The 18,911-nt window shown below is 41.4% G+C and overlaps 2 protein-coding genes across 13 annotated transcripts in view; both read left to right on the plus strand.

The window, feature by feature from the left end:
* LOC106592084 (uncharacterized) overlaps positions 1 to 18,911 on the plus strand; it is a 143,219-nt gene that overhangs the window by 99,543 nt on the left and 24,765 nt on the right. The window lies entirely within an intron of this gene.
* On the plus strand, positions 1,400 to 18,682 carry LOC106574687 (CD48 antigen). Of its 8 annotated transcripts, XM_014150695.3 has the most exons (12): positions 1,400 to 1,585; positions 8,166 to 8,453; positions 8,572 to 8,826; positions 9,165 to 9,236; positions 12,159 to 12,185; positions 12,327 to 12,383; positions 12,735 to 12,932; positions 14,090 to 14,122; positions 14,556 to 14,615; positions 16,220 to 16,270; positions 16,409 to 16,441; positions 17,367 to 18,682. In XM_014150695.3, exons 1-12 carry the CDS (start codon positions 1,519 to 1,521, stop codon positions 17,414 to 17,416), a joined length of 1,191 nt encoding a protein of 396 aa, XP_014006170.3. In that variant the 5' UTR covers positions 1,400 to 1,518; the 3' UTR covers positions 17,417 to 18,682. The 8 variants fall into 8 exon arrangements, with proteins under 8 accessions (XP_014006170.3, XP_014006171.3, XP_045553795.2 ...); XM_014150696.3 differs by lacking the exon at positions 16,220 to 16,270; XM_045697839.2 differs by lacking the exon at positions 14,090 to 14,122.

Here is an 18,911-nt window from a genome sequence, read left to right on the forward strand (position 1 = left end):
GAGTCACATGAGGCAATGGTCTGAGATTATGATGCAGAGACGGGGGGGAGATGACGAGAACGAGGGAAGACGAGAGGGGGAGGAAGAGGGTAGAAGAGATGGAGAGGGGAAGGAAGAGAAAACACAGGATGAAGGGAAGGAAGAGGATGAATCCAGCAGAGCCACACTCAACAGCCAGACTGACGGTCAGAGGTCTCCACCAACCCCACAGAGAAAGGACAAATATGGAGCGTCAGAGATAGAGGTGAAAGAACCTAACTCCTCCCAAACAAACACCTCCATCCTGAATTCGCATACATCAAGACCCAAGGGGGGCCCGAGTGAAAACATTTGGAAAACCCTGATCTATAAGACACTATCATGGCTATCAGATGGGTGTAGAACAAGGAAGTGCGTTGAATACAATGGAAACCCAGAGGAGCAGTGGTCAGGTAGACAGAGAGAGAGGAACACCTGGCCTATCAGGTCTGAGGAGACCCACTAGGTCAGTGTCAGACAGTACAAACACTCCTGATAGAAGCAGTCCAGGATTGTCAGCTGGTCTCAGAGCCACAGCATGTAGGTACACTATCTACTCCAATAAAATACAGTTCAGGTGCACCCTCTGGACCAGTAGACACCAGCTCAGATACAGCATGTACAGCAATAGACAGTAGCTCAGATACTCTGTGTACTTCACAGGGAAGTATAAATAAATCCTGTGCCAACAGAGACCAGTACAGCTACAGACACTGTACCAGAATAAGCCAGTTGAAAAGCACTTGTTGAATATATAGTTTGTTTGATAAATATTTTGATTCTGTACAGGGAAGGTTTGTTTCTCTTCAGTAAACTCATCTCTCTTTTTCAATCTCTTACGGGTTATTATGTATCATATTATTATCCTGTATGGGCTGTCATGTTTAGCCTAGGCTACTATAATTTTTTATAAACTTTGAGTAATGTGAGTTATAATGAAATGTTGACAAGATGACAAACTTATTATTTTATCAGAAAATATTTCATTGTGTGAATGTTTTAGTGTGCATGCCTCATACAGTAGGCTCAGTGGACAGGAGGAAAATTAAATTAACTATAGTTATTAAGTTACCTTTGAATATTACAATATTGCAAACTTTGGTTACATTATAGCACAGTGACCCGATCAATTCTAGATAAAATATATCATTCTGTACATTGAAGCCAATTATACACACAGGGAGGCGCCAGAGACCAGGTATGGGCAAGGAACATTCCAGACGTGGTTAGAAAAACATTATATTAAAGTTATTATAGCATATCAACATTATACAATGTGTTGGTGTACAGTGTGATTGTATTTCAACTATTAAACATTATTTACAAGTCAAATGGAACGTTATTTTCAACCAAGTGGTCATGACTTCAGAGGAAGGCAGAGGGGGGAACTAAAATCCACATTTTACTTTCACTTTCACAGCCTCGGTAGGCTAGGTTATTAACCACACAGTGTTTTAGCATATCTCATGTGAATTTACTTTTACGAACGAACTAACAAATATGTCCAAACTAACGCTTATCCGATTGTGCTTCTGGCTTTATCTGGTGCGAACGGTGGTCTCCGAAGGTAAGTTGAACCGACTGGCGGGCCGAACGTAGCGTTTGGCCTACCTAATATTTGTTAGGCTACTTGTTTGCTATTGTGTGCTAGTTGTATAGCCTAGCCTACACGTCACATCATAATATTTGATTATCATGAACAATGGGTATATGTAAGATCACGTGCCTTATGAACACTGCGCTGTAGCCGCAGAGTGGGATTCATATCAAAGAAAATAAGAAAGATGGCAATCTGAAATCATAAACGACATTATGGAGTGATGGACATAGCCTAAACACGCTCTTCCTATTGAAGAATGGTTTTAAACGACGTCTATGTGGGTTACGTTACGGACCGCACCCTTCAAATTCCGCTTAGCTACACACAGAGCCAAGTTCAGGAAGTTAGGAAGTTATCACATGTTGAATCCTGGCATAACCAAGGCTAAAACCTACAGAAGGGTCTGCGTGATCATGGCAGGCCCGGCCTTATGGGCGAGCCTTAGGGGGGGGGGGGGGCATCCAAATAAAATATTGAAATATTGATCATTTATTTGACTGAGACGCAGGCCGACAGAAAGACCCATCAATCTCAGATAAAGAATCCAAGCGAGCGAAACAGCGCCCCTCTGTCTCAGTATGTGTAAACAATGTATCTGATTGTGTCTGGACCAAAAGAGTATGGCATGTTATACTATTTCTGTCCAGACAGCATCAGATCCATAGGCTAGATATAGGAGGCTGGCTTCCCCTAAAGTATTTACTAGGGATGCCAAGGCAGCAGCTACTCTTCCTGGGGTCCAAACACATTAAGGCACTTACATTACACATGAAAACAGTACATCATATAACATTTTTAAACCACTACACATCTACAATACAAATGTATAATACCACCATACAACAATATTACAATGTACATCTGTGTAGAGTTTGTGTGTGTATGTGTGTGTCTGTACCTGTGTGTGTGTCTCTTCATGGTACCTGCTGTTCCAAAAGGGATATTTTTATCTGTTTTTTTAAATCTGATTCTACTACTTGCGTCAGTTACCTGATGTGGAATAGTGTACCATGTGGTCATGGCTCTATGTAGTACTGTGCGCCCCCCATAGTCTGTTCTGGACTAGGGGACTGTGAAGAGACCTCTGGTGGCATGTCTTGTGGGGTATGCATGGGTGTCTGAGCTGTGAGCTAGTAGTTTAAAACAGCTCAGTGCATTCAGCTTGTCAACACCTCTTACAAAAACAAGTAGTGATGAAGTCAATCTCCTCCACTTTGAGCCATGAGAGATTGACATGCATATCATTAATGTTAGCTCTCCGTGTACATTTAAGGGCCAGCCGTGCTGCCCTGTTCTGAGCCAATTTTAATTTTCTTAAGTCCCTCTTTGTGGCACCTGATCACACGCCTGAACAGATTGTTTTGCCACAGTTATATAATTACTCCTGTCTAAATAAGAACATTAAAATACTTCACCAGAGAGCATGACTTAGTAACAGAGGATCATTAAAATACTTCACCAGAGAGCATGACTTAGCCACAGAGGATCATTAAAATACTTCACCAGAGAGCATAACTTAGACACAGAGGATCATTAAAATACTTCACCAGAGAGCATGACTTAGCCACAGAGGATCATTAAAATACTTCACCAGAGAGCATAACTTAGCCATAGAGGATCAATAGCTTCTTTAAAAAAAATAGCTCTAGATTGTTTCAAATCACAAGTGAATAAGTGTAAGCCTATTTTGGAATCCCACAATTTGGGCAGCATGCGTGGCAATATGTCTGGGGCGGCAGGTAGCCTAGTGGTTAGGGCGTTGGGCCAGTAACCGAAAGGTTGCTGGTTAATCCACTTTTCTCCGGTAGGCCGTCTTTGTAAATAAGAATTTGTTCTTGCCTTGTTAAATAAAGGTTAAATGTAAAAAAAAAAATGTCTATCTCATTGAGTTGTGGCTGTCAGTGAAAAGCAAATAAAATATGTGTGAAGGTAATGTGTCTAAAGTATAATTTTTTATCTTGCAACAAGAAGAAGAGAAGTGGTGTGTGGTGAAGATATGGCATGTCTCTCTCCAGAATGCACTCAGCTGTCTCCTACCAATTCTTGCCCATTCATTGTTTCATTGTGTGACTTGTTTGCCCTTTGATTGTATTTTTTTATCACTTCCCCATTACATATGTCATCTGTAGTCCTAGGCCTCTGTAGGCCTAGTTAATCCCTCGTCATTTGGTTACATTAATGACTGTTAATGCACATATTAATTAGAGTCATATACTATTCTCATTCTCAGAGTGGAAACGTTGTTTGCAGAATTCAGAACCTGCTACACTTTTGAGAAACAAGTTTTGGTTTATTTCATAACCATTATGAGTTTTGTCAATCTTTTCATTGTCTTCTGTTTGAAGTGCTCCCGTGAGCAATGAGCATGTGTCTGGTTTCTCTGTCCTGATAACGTTGGAGGAGCGTGCTCGTATGGGCACTCATAGAAGTAGGCCTACCTGGCCTGCTGCATGGAACTGTAGGAAAGTGCCTGTTTGGCAATGTCGGATGTCTGATTGTCTTAACTCACCACGTCCACCACTAATAAGCAGAGCTTCTCAGTCATTTTTTCTCCACTTTACACATTGTAAATTGTCTGTTTTTTTAATGTCCATTGCAAATGATAGTTCCTCAGTATTTGAAAAATCTTTCCAACACTCGATAATCACCAAGCCTTGGTGTGATAATGCAAAATATCATAGATATTGATATCAAATATCATCTGATGATCCCATATATCCAGCAGAAACATCTGTCCCAAGCTCTCTGGTGCAGGAAACTCTGAGGGCCCGGAATAGGCTAGTTGATATAATGTTCCAAGTTTTCTAGGGACAGCTTCTGGCTGGATCCAGTAGATATTTGATACAATGTTGCACTTCACTAGTAATATCTCAAGTCAAGACAGATAGAAAGGGAGGCAGACAGGCGGAGTAGAGAGATGAATGTGATTGAAAGAACCAGAATTTTCATCAGGATATTTTCGACTGTTTTAATTGTCGGTTTAGGCATATCTATCTTATTTTAGTTGATGATGGAAGTTATAGTCTATACGCCAATGCAGCAGTAGGCCTCTCTCTGAGTTCTATAGCCGCCAGTGGACCACAGTGTATCAATGTGTCCATATGGCAGAGGCTGGTGCTCTCGCCTTAAGCCAGGTGTACACTACATGATTTTGTCCATGATTTAGCTGTCCCAGACCCAGTTTTTGAAATTGGAGACAAAATCCCCATGTCGTTGTCTACTCGGGGCGATGCACGTTTAATGTGAGTAGGTCAAAGACACAATCTGAGGGCTACCGATCTTGTCTTTGAGCAGTCTCAGACGCCCCAATATTTTCAAACATGTTTGATTTTATGTGCACAAAATCTGCAATGCTCTTGTAGTGTGAGATGTGCAACCACAAGTTTTGAGAACGGTGATCAGCAATAGCCAATGAGAGCTCGTGACAAAACCAGGCAGAAGAGGTGGAAGCTAACTAGCTAGCTAGCCTAGCATAAAAAACAACAGAAAACAACATGGCTTTGAAGAAGAAAAGAGCTGGGGGTCATCCACGGGCTATTTGGCCACCCCCTTTACATGGGGTATTGATCAAAATCAAAAGGGCAAACAATTCACACAATGTAACAATGAATGTGCAAGAATTGTCCGGAGACTGCGGACTTATTCAGGACAGATTTTGGTGAGAGTGAACCCTCTCGCTGAGCCTCTTCCTCTCTGCTGAAACTAGCAAGTGAAACAGCGCCCCTCTGTCTTACTATATGTAGCCCATGTATCTGATACTGTCTGGCTAGATAAAGTATGACATGTCATACTCCTTTTGTCCAGACAGCATCAGATACATGATCTACACATACATAGACAGAGGGGCGCTGTTTCGCTCGCTCTGATGCTTTATCTGAGATTGATGATTCTTTCTGTCGGCGTGCGTCTCGGTCAAATAAATTATCAATATTTAAATATTTTACTTGGAGGAGGAGGCAAGGAGGTACAGTAGGGTGGGCAGACTCCCTTAATGCCTTCCCTCCTTTATGCACAAATACTGATATAATAACCATCCTATCGAAGTAAACTTGGAGTCATGTGATAATATGTTGTGTGGTCCTCCCACTATGACTTGGGAAGGTACTGCATGCAGTTTATTAGGCTACAGATGAAATAAATGATGATCAACTTCAGAGGATGGTGAAAGTGCAAGGTGTTGAGTTTGATGCTTCTTTCCAATAAATATTGACATTCTTATTTTGGTGACATGACGATCGATGCTTTCTTTGGACACTGTGTTAACAAACCTCCAAACGAGCTTCAATGCCATACAACTCTCCTTCCGTGGCCTCCAACTGCTCTTAAATGCAAGTAAAACTAAATGCATGCTCTTCAACCGATCGCTGCCCGCACCTGCCCACCCGACTAGCATCACTACTCTGGACGGTTCTGACTTAGAATATGTGGACAACTATAAATACCTGGTGTTTGACTAGACTGTAAACTCTCCTTCCAGACTCACATTAACCATCTCCAATCCAAAGTTAAATCTAGAATCGGCTTCCTATTTCACAACAAAGCCTCCTTCACTCATGCTGCCAAACATACCCTCGTAAAACTGACTATCCTTGACTTCGGCGATGTCATTTATAAATAGCCTCCAACACTCTACTCAGCAAATTGGATGCAGTCTATCACAGTGCCATCCGTTTTGTCACCAAAGCCCCATATACTACCCACCACTGCAACCTGTATGCTCTCGTTGGCTGGTCCTTGCTACATATTCGTCGCCAAACCCACTGGCTCTATAAGTCTTTGCTAGGTAAAGCTCCGACCTTATCTCAGCTCACTGGTCACCATAGCAACACCCACCCGTAGCACACGCTCCAGCAGGTATATTTCACTGGTCATCCCCAAAGCCAACACTTCATTGGCCGCCTTTCCTTCCAGTTCTCTGCTGCCTATGACTGGAACGAATTGCAAAAATCACTGAAGTTGGAGACTTATCTCCCTCACTAACTTTAAGCGTCAGCTGACAGAGCAGCTTACTGATCGCTGCAGCTGTACACAACCCATCTGTAAATAGCCCATCCAACAAACTACCTACCTCATCCCCATATTGGTTTTTGTTTTTCTGCTTTTTTGCACACCAGTATTTCTACTTGCACATCTGCACATCTATCACTCCAGTGTAAATTGCTAAATTGTAATTACTTCGCCACCATTGGCCTATTTATTGCCTTACCTCCTTACTTAATTTGCACACACTGTATACAGATTTTTCTATTGTGTTATTGACTGTGCGTTTGTTTATCCCATGTGTAACTCTGTGTTGTTGTTTTTGTCGCACTGCTTTGCTTTATCTTGGCCAGGTCGCAGTTGTAAATGAGAACTTGTTCTCAACTGGCCTACCTGGTTAATAAAGGTGAAATAAAAAATATAACGCACAACAGTCTATATAACACAACAGTCTATATAACACAGCAGTCTATATAACACAGCAGTCTATATAACACAACAGTCTATATAACACAACAGTCTATATAACACAGCAGTCTATATAACGCAACACTCTATATAACACAGTAGTCTATATAACACAGCAGTCTATATAACGCAACAGTCTATATAACACAGCAGTCTCTATAACACAACAGTCTATATAACACAACAGTCTATATAACACAACAGTCTATATAACACAGCAGTCTACATAACACAACAGTCTATATAACACAGCAGTCTATATAACGCAACAGTCTATATAACACAGCAGTCTATATAACGCAACAGTCTATATAACACAGCAGTCTATATAACACAACAGTCTTTATACCGCAACAGTCTATATAACGCACAGCAGTCTATAATGCACAACAGTCTATATAACACAACAGTCTATATAACACAACAGTCTATATAACGTAGCAGTTTGTGACAAACCATCAGTATAGTAGAAAATGCGATGGAACCCATTTAAAATTGTATTTTTCATTTGGTACATGGGAATTTATCTGCAAAAGTTATTTTTATGTCAAGTGAAAGGGAAAGGGGGGTACCTAGTCAGTTGTACAACTGAATTTATTCAACTGAAATGTGTCTTCCGCATTTAACCCAACCCCTCTGAATCAGAGAGGTGCGGAGGGCTATTTACACTACCTCATCATTCACAGACTTATCATCAAAAAGTCAGTTTGATGGAAACATATCTCTGGTGGGAAAATGTGATTATTGTTTTATGCATATTTTAGAATAATAGCATGAAAATCAGTCGTAAATTGGATGGAAACCTAGCTAGTGATATAATAGTGAACAGGGTGTAGACAAAGACTTTAGTCTATGGTGTTGTCTACATACATTTCTGTTCCAGTGGTGGTGATGAGGGGAACATACTAGTCAAAGTGGTCAGACTACATAGACCAGATACACCCAGCAAGCAGAATTCTAGATATAAACAGTAAAGGTAGATGATAATGTCTCTTTCAATGCCAATAGGGTTAGGACTACATATTTATACCCCAACCATAATGTGTTACCCTGGATACATTGATACTCTGATACATGTATGAAATGTCTGCTTTCCTAGATGATCTTTCTCTTAAAGTGGGAGGTGAGCTGGTGTTGAAACCAGATAAGTCCACAGTGACTGACCCCATCACAAGCATCGCATGGAAGCATGGGAAGAACAAGGTGGCAGAGTGGGACAAGGATTTTGGTGGTCTGGACATCTATGCTGCCTTCAAAAACCGTACAACCCTGGACCAGACTACTGGAGAGCTGAGAATCAGTGGATTGATGAAAACAGACAGTGGAGTTTATTCTGTGGAGTTCAACAGCAAACTGCCTGACAAGACATATAAGCTATCTGTTTTCAGTAAGTGTGTGTGTGTGTGTGTGTGTGTGTGTGTGTGTGTATGCCTCTATATGAAACAGCAGGTTATGTATTGCAAGCATTTCCCCAAATTATTCCTGTTTCTTTCCTCTATTTACAGAGCCAGTCCCCAAACCCACAATCACTTCTTCCTGTAACACCAACAAAACCTCCTGCACTCTGACCTGTGAAGGTGACACCACTGATGCTGAACCAGTCACCTACAGATGGAAAGAGGGAGAGGGGGCATGGGAGGTTGTAGGCAAACAGCTTACTGTCTCTAAGAGTGACACTGGCAAATCAAACAATGGTTACAATTACACCTGCAAGATGAAGAATGCTGTTAGTGAGGAAGTCAGTGAGGTGTTTGGTCCAGGTGAGTGGACACTCATTTATTTAACTAGGCAAGTCAGTTAAGAACAAATTCTTATTTTCAATGACAGCCTAGGAACAGTGGGTTAACTGCCTTGTTCAGGGGCAGAACGACAGATTTTGTACCTTGTCAGCTCAGGGATTCCATCTTGCAACCTTTCGGTTCCTAGTCCAACACTCTAACCACTAGGCTACCCTGCCGCCTCATAAGTGTGTTACAGTCTTATGTATTGATATGTCAGTAACACTGCTAGTATTGTAGGACATTTTGAGTGTGGAACTATGCTGAATACCTGATCAACTCCAGTCAAAGTATCAATACAAAATGTGTTTTCATTTCAGAGCGTTCCAATACCGGTGCTGTTGTTGGTGGTGTTGTCGTTACCATTGTAGTGCTTGTTGCCGTCATAACAGGTAAGAACAGCACATCTATAGTAACAGAACACTGTACATGTGCAAAGTTCTGAAGCACAGATTGACTTAACAGCAGCAACAACAGTGAGCTATACCCCCTGAAGGGGATACCTGTTCTACCTGTATTTACAGTAGTGTTCAGGCTACTGTTACAGTCAAGACAAGGGGTTAGATGCACCACCTGCTGTAGGTCACAGTCTTCATAATGTGTTACAGTGAGGCACCAATTTGGACAGTGCACAGTATGGATTAGTCTAATCTGAATGAATCAGCAAAAAGGATGGTAATTACTTTGTGTTAACCTAAAAATATGTTTATCGTACAATGGATATTAGATGTGAAATCGCTGGCTAGGTTATTTTACCTTTGTCATAGGCTACATCCATCCTATTTTTTTAAATCAAGTGGCTCAACAGGCAAGTTTTACTTTCACTTTTACAGAAAGCTCATGTCTGCTACGTAGGCTGAAGACATAGCCACAGTCAACATACTACACAACTGTTGTTACAAACAAACTAGAAACATTTTTAAAAGAAAAGGCTCACAGTGCCTCTCTGAAGATGATGTGGGCCGTGAAACCACGGAAAGCCAATCATTTCCAATGGAAGAGAAGCGAATTGTGTGGGGGACAGTTGGTAGCATGGGCGAGGGTCGTGAACAGGGTGGGACCAAAGTTGGGAAAGTTGAACTTTATGCAAATACTTCCCGCCATTGCGGAGCACTTGAAGTACATCACAAGTCAATAAAACATCATGTAATAACATCTACCTAACATCATAATAAAAATCCATGGGTAGAATCTTAATTGTTTACTCCTTGCATCCTCGCTTCCTTCTCAAAACTCATTGGAAGAGAAGGTCAGAGGGGAGGGACCTCTGGCTTTCTCATCCAATGGGTTTTGAGAAGTAGGAGAGAGGATGCAAGGAGTATGCCATTGATATTCTCCCCTAGTCGCACAAGTATGCTACGTTTTCGATACCATATCGACCATCCACTATAACTGTAATATGTGACGGTGCATAAGGCCTATCTGCAGGTCCATAAAAGGATGATTCATTTTGGCTGTGTGTGGCTTTATCATACGAAGTAGGGAGTTTCCAGGGTTGGGTAGGTTACATGTAATCAGTCACTCCCAACCCTGGGGGCTTCCATTGGGTATAGCAGGGTCTGGCAGTCACTCAAGAAAAATAATTTAAAGTAGACCAAAAAAGTAGACTAAAATTATTCGCATGGCTCGGAGAGCAGCTGCCAGCATGGTGCCTTTTCTTTCACTTTTAGAAACCAGAGAACAGAGAATACCAGTTTGTTTTGCCGGTAAGCAGTTTAGGCTGGTCACCGATTGCTTTGAATTTGATGTCAGCCTTGTAATCCGTGTTGTTATCTGATAGCCAGGGAACTGGGAGGTGGGGGAGCCCTACTTTTTGGTGACCATTGGAAACCAAAAGCTATTTTATTTCTATTAAAATATAGGTTGCGATAGCTGTAGCCTAATTGGTATCTTCATTCATTCGGCCCAGGAGGCTAATGCAATTTTGGTTTCATGTATTGTTATAAAAATAAACACAACAGAAACAACTTCCCCAAAATAAATAGTTTTTTTTTAATATAAAGCTTGGCTACTTATGGTTTTTAGTCTGTTCGTGTTCTCTCCTCCTGTGTTGTTGAAGACACTAATGACTTCCCACCAACATTGTCTCGTGCTCTTCCCACTTTCTACAAAGACCGTTGGTGGGAAGTCATTATAGATCTACACTGTATGCACCGTTCGACAATGGTGACTATAGTCTAGGGGACCGGCAACCTTTTTCATCTGGAGTGCCAATTTACAATTATTCCTACCATTTCTAAAGTTCTGCGTGTCAGTTATGATTTTCAAATACGCATTGTAGGCTACCTAACCATGCCCAAAAAATGTGTAACTGCCCACAAACTAAATCATGATATAGCTGTCTACTGGACAGAGGTGCTGTCCATTCAGCACCACACCACAGAGCTCCACTATGCCTACCTGTCCTGAGGCGCTGTCCATTCAGCACCACACCATGGAGCTCCACTATGCCTACCTGTCCTGAGGCGCTGTCCATTCAGCACCACACCATGGAGCTCCACTATGCCTACCTGTCCTGAGGCGCTGTCCATTCAGCACCACACCATGGAGCTCCACTATGCCTACCTGTACTGAGGAGCTGTCCATTCAGCACCACACCATGGAGCTCCACTATGCCTACCTGTCCTGAGGCGCTGTCCATTCAGCACCACACCATGGAGCTCCACTATGCCTACCTGTACTGAGGAGCTGTCCATTCAGCACCACACCATGGAGCTCCACTATGCCTACCTGTCCTGAGGCGCTGTCCATTCAGCACCACGCCATGGAGCTCCACTATGCCTACCTGTACCGAGGAGCTGTCCATTCAGCACCACACCATGGAGCTCCACTATGCCTACCTGTCCTGAGGCGCTGTCCATTCAGTGGTGTTGAATCACGGACGCAGCCTTAGGTTCCTTTAAAAAAGCATGTGTATATTTTGTGATTTTTGTCATTCTTTGAGTTTGTCTTGCATTCTTGTTGATTGTAGGCCTGGGTAAGTCCTTTGATGTATGCCTTTATTTCAATGCATGTGTAGGATTTATCTAGCATAGTTTGTATTGTCGTCAGCTGTTTAATTCACTGGTTACTTTCACAGTGATTTGAAGTCGGCCTTGTGCAAGTACTGTATGCATGCTCTCGGAAATTATGTCTCCTTATTGCAGCTTAAGCATGTAAATGTGGTTGAAGTCATACTCAACAACTGACAGAATGGTTAATGCATAGACTTGTACTTTATTAGGGGTTATTTCTCACTCTGTTAAACCTAACACATAAGATACACAACCATGGATCAACTTGGAAAATAAAATGTGTATATTTGTACTCCTCAGGATTTTTGGTGTGGAAGAAACAGACAGGTAGGATAATTCTGTCTCTTCCTGTCTCAATTCTTCATACTCACTGCTTCACAGAACATTTGGATTCCAGTGAAAACAAAGAACCATTTGAATGAAAATGTTAATAATGTCTTACATTTTTGAGTTTCTATTTCATCTCAGGATATCCCCAAGACACCTGGATCGACTTTTTGAGAAAGTATTGTAGTGGAATGTGTGGTAAGTTTTACCTTTACTTGACTCTGATCCCTACTCAACCTGCTGACAGGGCCCCCAAAGTAATACAAACACAACATTATTAATGTACTGCACTATATACACATACTTCCATGCACTACACACATGCTTCCTCACAGCACAGGACATGTGTGTTGTTTTTGTCCTGTTCCAGAAAACTTTTTGTGTATGTGTGTATGTGAGAGAGAGAGAGTCCACAGCAGTAATTTCACAACCCAGAATATTTCATGTTTTCTCTTATGCAAATTTAATGGGCAAATACCTCCTAAATTCAAGGAACCTATTCTACTCTGTTTACAGTAAATATTGTTGATGGCTGGTGTAACTTTACAGGGGATGCAGGCAACATTCGGGATGATGTTGCCCCGGATACTGTTTATCACACTGTAGGGGATGTTCAGGTCACCAACCGTGGATCTTCAGGGGTTCTCTCTGGGGTTGCCATGGATACAGTTTACAGCACTGTAGGAGAGAAGTCTTCTAGAGATTACTCCATGAATCAGACTAATAACAATCAGCCCACTAACACAGGTAGTAACACTAACACACCTTTTACATGGTACTTCTATGGGGCCACTTTGACAATGCAGATATGTGGAGATGTTGCCAGAAATGTGTTTCTCATATTATTTGTGGTGGCATTTATTTTAAGAACATGTTTTATTGACATCTACATACAGTATGAGAAGGTGATTACTAATGTGAGTTTATAGTTAGCAGTGTGTGGACAAGCATATATAAATGTGTATTTTGCTGTTGGAATCTGCAAGGAAAATGTGCTTTAAATGATGTACTTGTGATGAGTATTTGAAATAATTTGTTTGGTTTATCTTTACATCTATGCATTTTTGCACTGTGAAAATGTTACCCATAGAGCTAACACTGTGGATAAAGGTTGTCACTGTCGCCCCTTGCTAGGTTGTACTGTTGAAAAGCCAATTATTTAATAATCTTCATTCAGGACGTTTTCAGTTCTGAGAACTGTTTCCTTGTTGTTGTTTTTTATATGACTGTTACCAGTTTAGAGATGTGGACTGTTTCAGGATGTCTCAAGGCCTTTGCAGGTTTTGTGTCTTTAAGAACTTAAAGTGATAATGTACTGCAAGGGTAGGAAACCCTGGTCCTGGAGGGCCGCAGGTACTTCATGTTTTTGATTTAACTGACCTGGTCCAGCAGGTGTGTTGAATGTAGGCAATCACTGATCAGTTCAGTTGGTCTGGTGTGGTGCCTAGTTGGAACAAAATCCTGCAGTACTCCAGGAACAAGGTTACCTACATCTGATCTTCTGTATGTTACAAATTAAAGAGTCTGCATCATCATTAAATATTGTGACAACAAAGATGTTTGAGAATGCTAAACTGATCTATTCTCTCTTCAGCTAAAGTGAGGGATGTAAACAATCAAACCACAGCCAAGTCATCCAGCTAATTTAAGACGTCATGAAGCAGAAGTAGCATTAGAAGTTAGATGCTCCTCTGCATATCTCAGAATATCACAAGAGCATAGCAATCAATCTATTTTATTTGAATTCTGTTTTTGATGACTGATGGTAAAATACAGTGGCATTCGACTTGAATTCTGCCACTTACGCATCCTTTTCATTGTCATCCAGAAGTGAACACAACCAATGCTAATATGGTCTGTGTATCAGAATGCTGAGCTCAACTTCTCTCTTCTCTTCTTCTCAGCTAAAGGCAGTGATGGAGTCCAGCCAGAACAAGGCATGTCATCCAGTTAGTTTGACTGTATAAACATAAGTAACTTCTTTAAAGATAGACTATACATAAATCGCTCCTCCATTTCCTGGTTGATACAATTCTAATAGTTTTACCTCATTTCAGTTTATGTGAAAAAACAAGCAGTCATTGGGTAGAGGATCATTGTACTATTTAAACCACTGAAATATATTTTCCATAACCATAAATATTGTATATTCAGCTGGTGTACAAAACCGAAACGGGAACCATATAAATAGAACAGATTTACTGCTTCTTAGACTTGCTTACAACAGGAAGGAAAGATATATAACTCACATTTCTATGTGAATTGGGTTGGGTCTCCCAAAAAGCGACCTATTGTAGCTTTATGCAGTGTTTGATGCAGTAGGAGAGAGGCTGTAGTTTATGTTTTCCGTGTGTGTGTGTGACTCTGCAGGGGTTTTACTAACGGGGGAAGACGACGCAGACAAAGCTGAAAAGGGACAGGGGAATGGAGGTGTGTATAAGATTTAAGCGAATAGTTTACCTGGTAACAGAGTGCTCTGGCAGTTACAGTACACTCAAACCATATTTGTCCTGATGATTTGATTCCTTGATTTACCGCTGATGAATTGAATGTATTTTTTTAATGTATATATTTCTGCCGAGACGCACTTTTAAATGGATAGTCTTTGGCTCAATGACTGGAAATCTATGGTAACAGCTACACTATATATACAAAAGTATATGGACACCCCTTCTAGGCTATTTCAGCCAGACCAGTTGCTGACAGGTGTATATAATCAAGCACACAGCCATACAATCTCCATAGACAAACATTGGCTGTAGAATGGCCTTACTGAAGAGCTCAGTGACTTTCAGGGTGGCACTTTCAAAGTCAGTGTGTAAAATTTCTGCAAGGCTAAAGCTGCCCCTGTCAAATGTAAGTTCTGTTATTGTGAAGTGGAAACGTCTAGGAGCAACAACGGCTCAGCCGTGAAGTGATAGGCCACACAAGCTCACAGAAAGGGACCGACGAGTGCTGAAGCGCGTAGTGCGTGAAAATCATCTGTCCTCGGTTGCAACACTCACTACAGAGTTCCAACCTGCCTCTGGAAGCAATGTCAGCACAAGAACTGTAATTTGGGAGCTTCATGAAATGGGTTTCAGTGGCCGAGCAACCGCACAAGCCAAAGATCACAATGCCAAGTGTCGGCTGGAGTGATGTAAAGTTCGCCGCCATTGGACTCTGGAGCAGTGGAAATGCGTTCTCTGGAGTGACGAATCATGCTTCACCGTGTGGAGGATGACAGGGGAATGCTACCTGCCCCAATGCATAGTGCCAACTGTAAAGTTTGGAGGAGGCGTTGGGCTGTTTTTCATGATTGGGCCTAGGCCCCTTAGTTCCAGTGAACAGCATACAATTACATTGTAGATGATTCTGTGCTTCCAACTTTGTGGCAACAGTTTGGGGAAAGCCTTTACCTGTTTCAGCATAACAATGCCCCCAAGGACAAAGCGAGTTCCATACAGAAATGGTTTGTCGAGATCGGTGTGGAAGAACTTGACTGGCCTGCACAGAGCACTGACCTCAACCCCATCTAACACCTTTGGGATGAATTGGAATGCAGACTGCGAGCCAGGCCTAATCGCCCGAAATCAGTGCCCAACCTCACTAACACTGTTGTGGCTGAATGGAAGCCAAAAGTCCCCGCAGCAATGTTCCAACATCTAGTGGAAAGCCTTCCCAGAAGAGTGGAGGCTGTTATAGCAGCAAAGGGGGGACCAACTCCATATTAATGCCCATGATTTTGGAATAAAATACTCGACGAGCAGGTGTCTATATACTTTTGGTCATGTAGTGTAGCATGTAATTACGTTAACACTAGTAGCAATACCCCCCCTCTACCCTTGCCTATACTGCTGAAAAAAATCCTAGTGAATCACTGCTGTAACTCACTGATTAAGTTAAATATAATACACTGTGTATTGGGAAAGGGGGATACCTACAGTAGTCAGTTGTACAACTGAATGCATTCAAGTATAGGATAGGAGTGTATAAGTATGCGTTTCTTTCAAAATGATCTGATTAGAGAAAGTTTGTCTTTCTGTCATCATTAGCTGCTGAAGCCAGTGGATCCAACAGTCATAAAGATGAATCAAAGCCTGAGAGTAAGAAGATACAGTGTCATTAGACTGGAGTTCTGCCACTTAGCATCCTTTTCATTGTCATCTAGAAGTGAACACAAACAATGCTAATATGGTCTGTGTATGAGAATGCTGAGCTCAACTTTTCTCTCTTCTCCTCAGCTAATGGCAGTGATGTAGTCCAGCCAGAACAAGGCAAGTATTCCAGTTAATTTAAGACTGTATAAACAGAAGTAACTTCTTAAGTAGCATTTGATGCAGTAAGAGAGGCTGTAGTTGATGTTTAACAAAACAGGGGAAGAGGACGCAGACAAAACTGAAAAAGGGCAGGAGAATGGAGGTGGGTATGAAACTTAAGTGGATAGTTTACCCGGTAACCGATCTGGAATCAGTGCTCTCGCAGTTACAGTGAGCTCCAACCTATTTGTCCTGATGATTTGATTCCTGTAACTGACTGATTCTGAAAAGCTAAATACATTGTAGTGTTTATTATAAGTATAGAGGGTTCATCTAGAACTGGGATGTCAAACTCATTCCATGAAGGGATTAGGTTTTTGTTTTTTCCTTTCAATTAAGACCTAGACAACCAGGTGAGGGGAGTTCCTTACTAATTAGTGACCTTAATTAATCAATCGAGTGAACCTTGCAGACACTCGGCCCTCCATGGAATGAGTTTGACACATGATTTAGAGGGTTACTAGAAATGACCTGATTAGAGAAAGTTTGTCCTTCTGTTCTCATTAGCAGCTGAAGTCAGCAGATCCAACAGTCATAAAGATGAGTCCAAGCCTGAGAGTAAGACACAGTGGCATTCACCTGGAATTCTGCCATCTACTATGTTGTTGATTACCTTGAGGATTGTTAGAGCAAGTGTGTGTGGGGTCCAGAAAAGACAAACTAGGAAATCCCTGTACTGTTTGACTGTTGCTTAAGAGGGTGTGAAGGGAGAGCAGGGGTGTGTGTCATTTAAGTTGAACTCTTCTGGAAGAACACCTGTTGCATATATAACATAAGACCAAGAGTTTTTCCAGACCATGTGACCTGACCAGGACAAACTCCTGGCCCTAGTCATTAGTAATGTTTTGCCTCATGAGCTCTTTCCTCTATTGCTTCCTTCCAGCTGGTGGTCTTCCTGGTGGGGTAACTGAGGACCAGAAACATGGGGTTTGAAGGCTCTCAGTACATGCCTTCATATGTTATACTGAGACAAACAACCAAGAGAGAAACATGTTTGAACCGTTGGAGATGTTTTTAATGAAATGTAAAATGAAGGAAAACAACAGGCAAACGTTGCGCAAAGTAACATGCATTCAATCAGATGAAGTACAGTGAGCTACAAAAGTATTGTGTCAGTGACATCTTTTGTTTTGGCTCTGTACTCCAGCACTTTGGGTTTGAAATGAGATAATGACTAAGGTTAAAGTGCAGACTGTCAGCTTTAACTCGATATGGATGAGAATAACCTCAAAATAAAGCTGCCAGTTTGCACTTTAACCTCAGTTGTTGGATCATTTCAAATCCAAAGTGCTGGAGTACAGAGCCAAAACAACCAAAAAGCGTGTAACTGTCTCAATACTTTTGGAGCTCACTGTACTTCATCTGATTGCACATAGTAACTTGCATTCAATGTTTGCCTGTTTTCTGCTGTATAATGTGATGAACTGAGTGCTTACTGAACTTACAGTACTTCAGAAATGAGGGCAATATTTGTATTTTGGATGATGGACAAAAACTTATTTAATACTTAGTGGTAAATAGCTTTGTGGATTCTTATACTTTCTCAGTATTCATGCCTCGTCTTTACAAATCTCAATCAATTTGTGCCGGTTGTTTGAACCCATAGTATCAATCACTTTGTGGTTGTATGATTCCTTTTCAGGTATTTTCCCCAGAGTGCTTTATGCCAACCCACTGCACTTTCTGTTTTAAATCGCAGCTTGTGAATTACTTATGTCATAATTTACTCATTCTAAAGCCTTCACTTGACTTAAGTCAAGGAATTTGTACAGATTGTAATAATAAGAGGGAGAGCTCTGCAGTACTGAGATGTTGTATTACTAACAAGTTTTAATGCCTTAATATTTCAATTTTGTCTTCATCAAATGACCATATGGTATATGTTTTCACAATAGCTATGTTGCGCTTGGTGACCTCTGACTGTTTCATCCTAACATCGTTGGTGCCGACGTGGATAACAATATCCCTATACTCTCTACACTCGCCAGTTTTTTTTTTCGGTGACTGGCGTTGGGCCAGTCACCGAAAGGTCGCTTTTTCGAATCCCTGAGCCAACTAGATCAGAAATGTCAGTGCCCTTTAGCAAGGCACTTAACCCTAATCACTCTGGATAGGAGTGTCTATTAAAGGACTAAAATGTAAATAGGCCTGATTATCAATACTGGTTATTACATATAATAAAAATGGTTTTAATCTGTATTAATTTCAGAGACAGTGCAGCTACTGCCATTTGAATTGCTGTCGGTGACCGTACGCTACCTGGCTTGATCACGTACATTGGTGTTCATAGACATTTGACCAGTAAGGACAATACATTCTTAGTACTTAGTAACAGAGCACTTGCTCATAGAAACTACTGTAGTTAGATGATTTGTTGTGGTGCAGGTGAACATAACAGTAACAGCAGTAACAGTCACCCTCTTGGTCG

Source organism: Salmo salar, chromosome 16, assembly GCF_965601325.2.
Source record: "Salmo salar chromosome 16, fSalSal1, whole genome shotgun sequence".
Lineage (NCBI taxonomy): Eukaryota > Metazoa > Chordata > Actinopteri > Salmoniformes > Salmonidae > Salmo > Salmo salar.

Bases quoted from the DNA above. Each gene is read 5' to 3' on its own strand.
- LOC106574687 (XM_014150695.3), top strand. From the start codon at position 1,519: ATGTCCAAACTAACGCTTATCCGATTGTGCTTCTGGCTTTATCTGGTG. The intron at 9,237-12,158 runs GTAAGAACAGCA...TGTACTCCTCAG, and splicing joins GCTTGTTGCCGTCATAACAG to GATTTTTGGTGTGGAAGAAA. The intron at 12,384-12,734 runs GTAAGTTTTACC...GTAACTTTACAG, and splicing joins GTATTGTAGTGGAATGTGTG to GGGATGCAGGCAACATTCGG.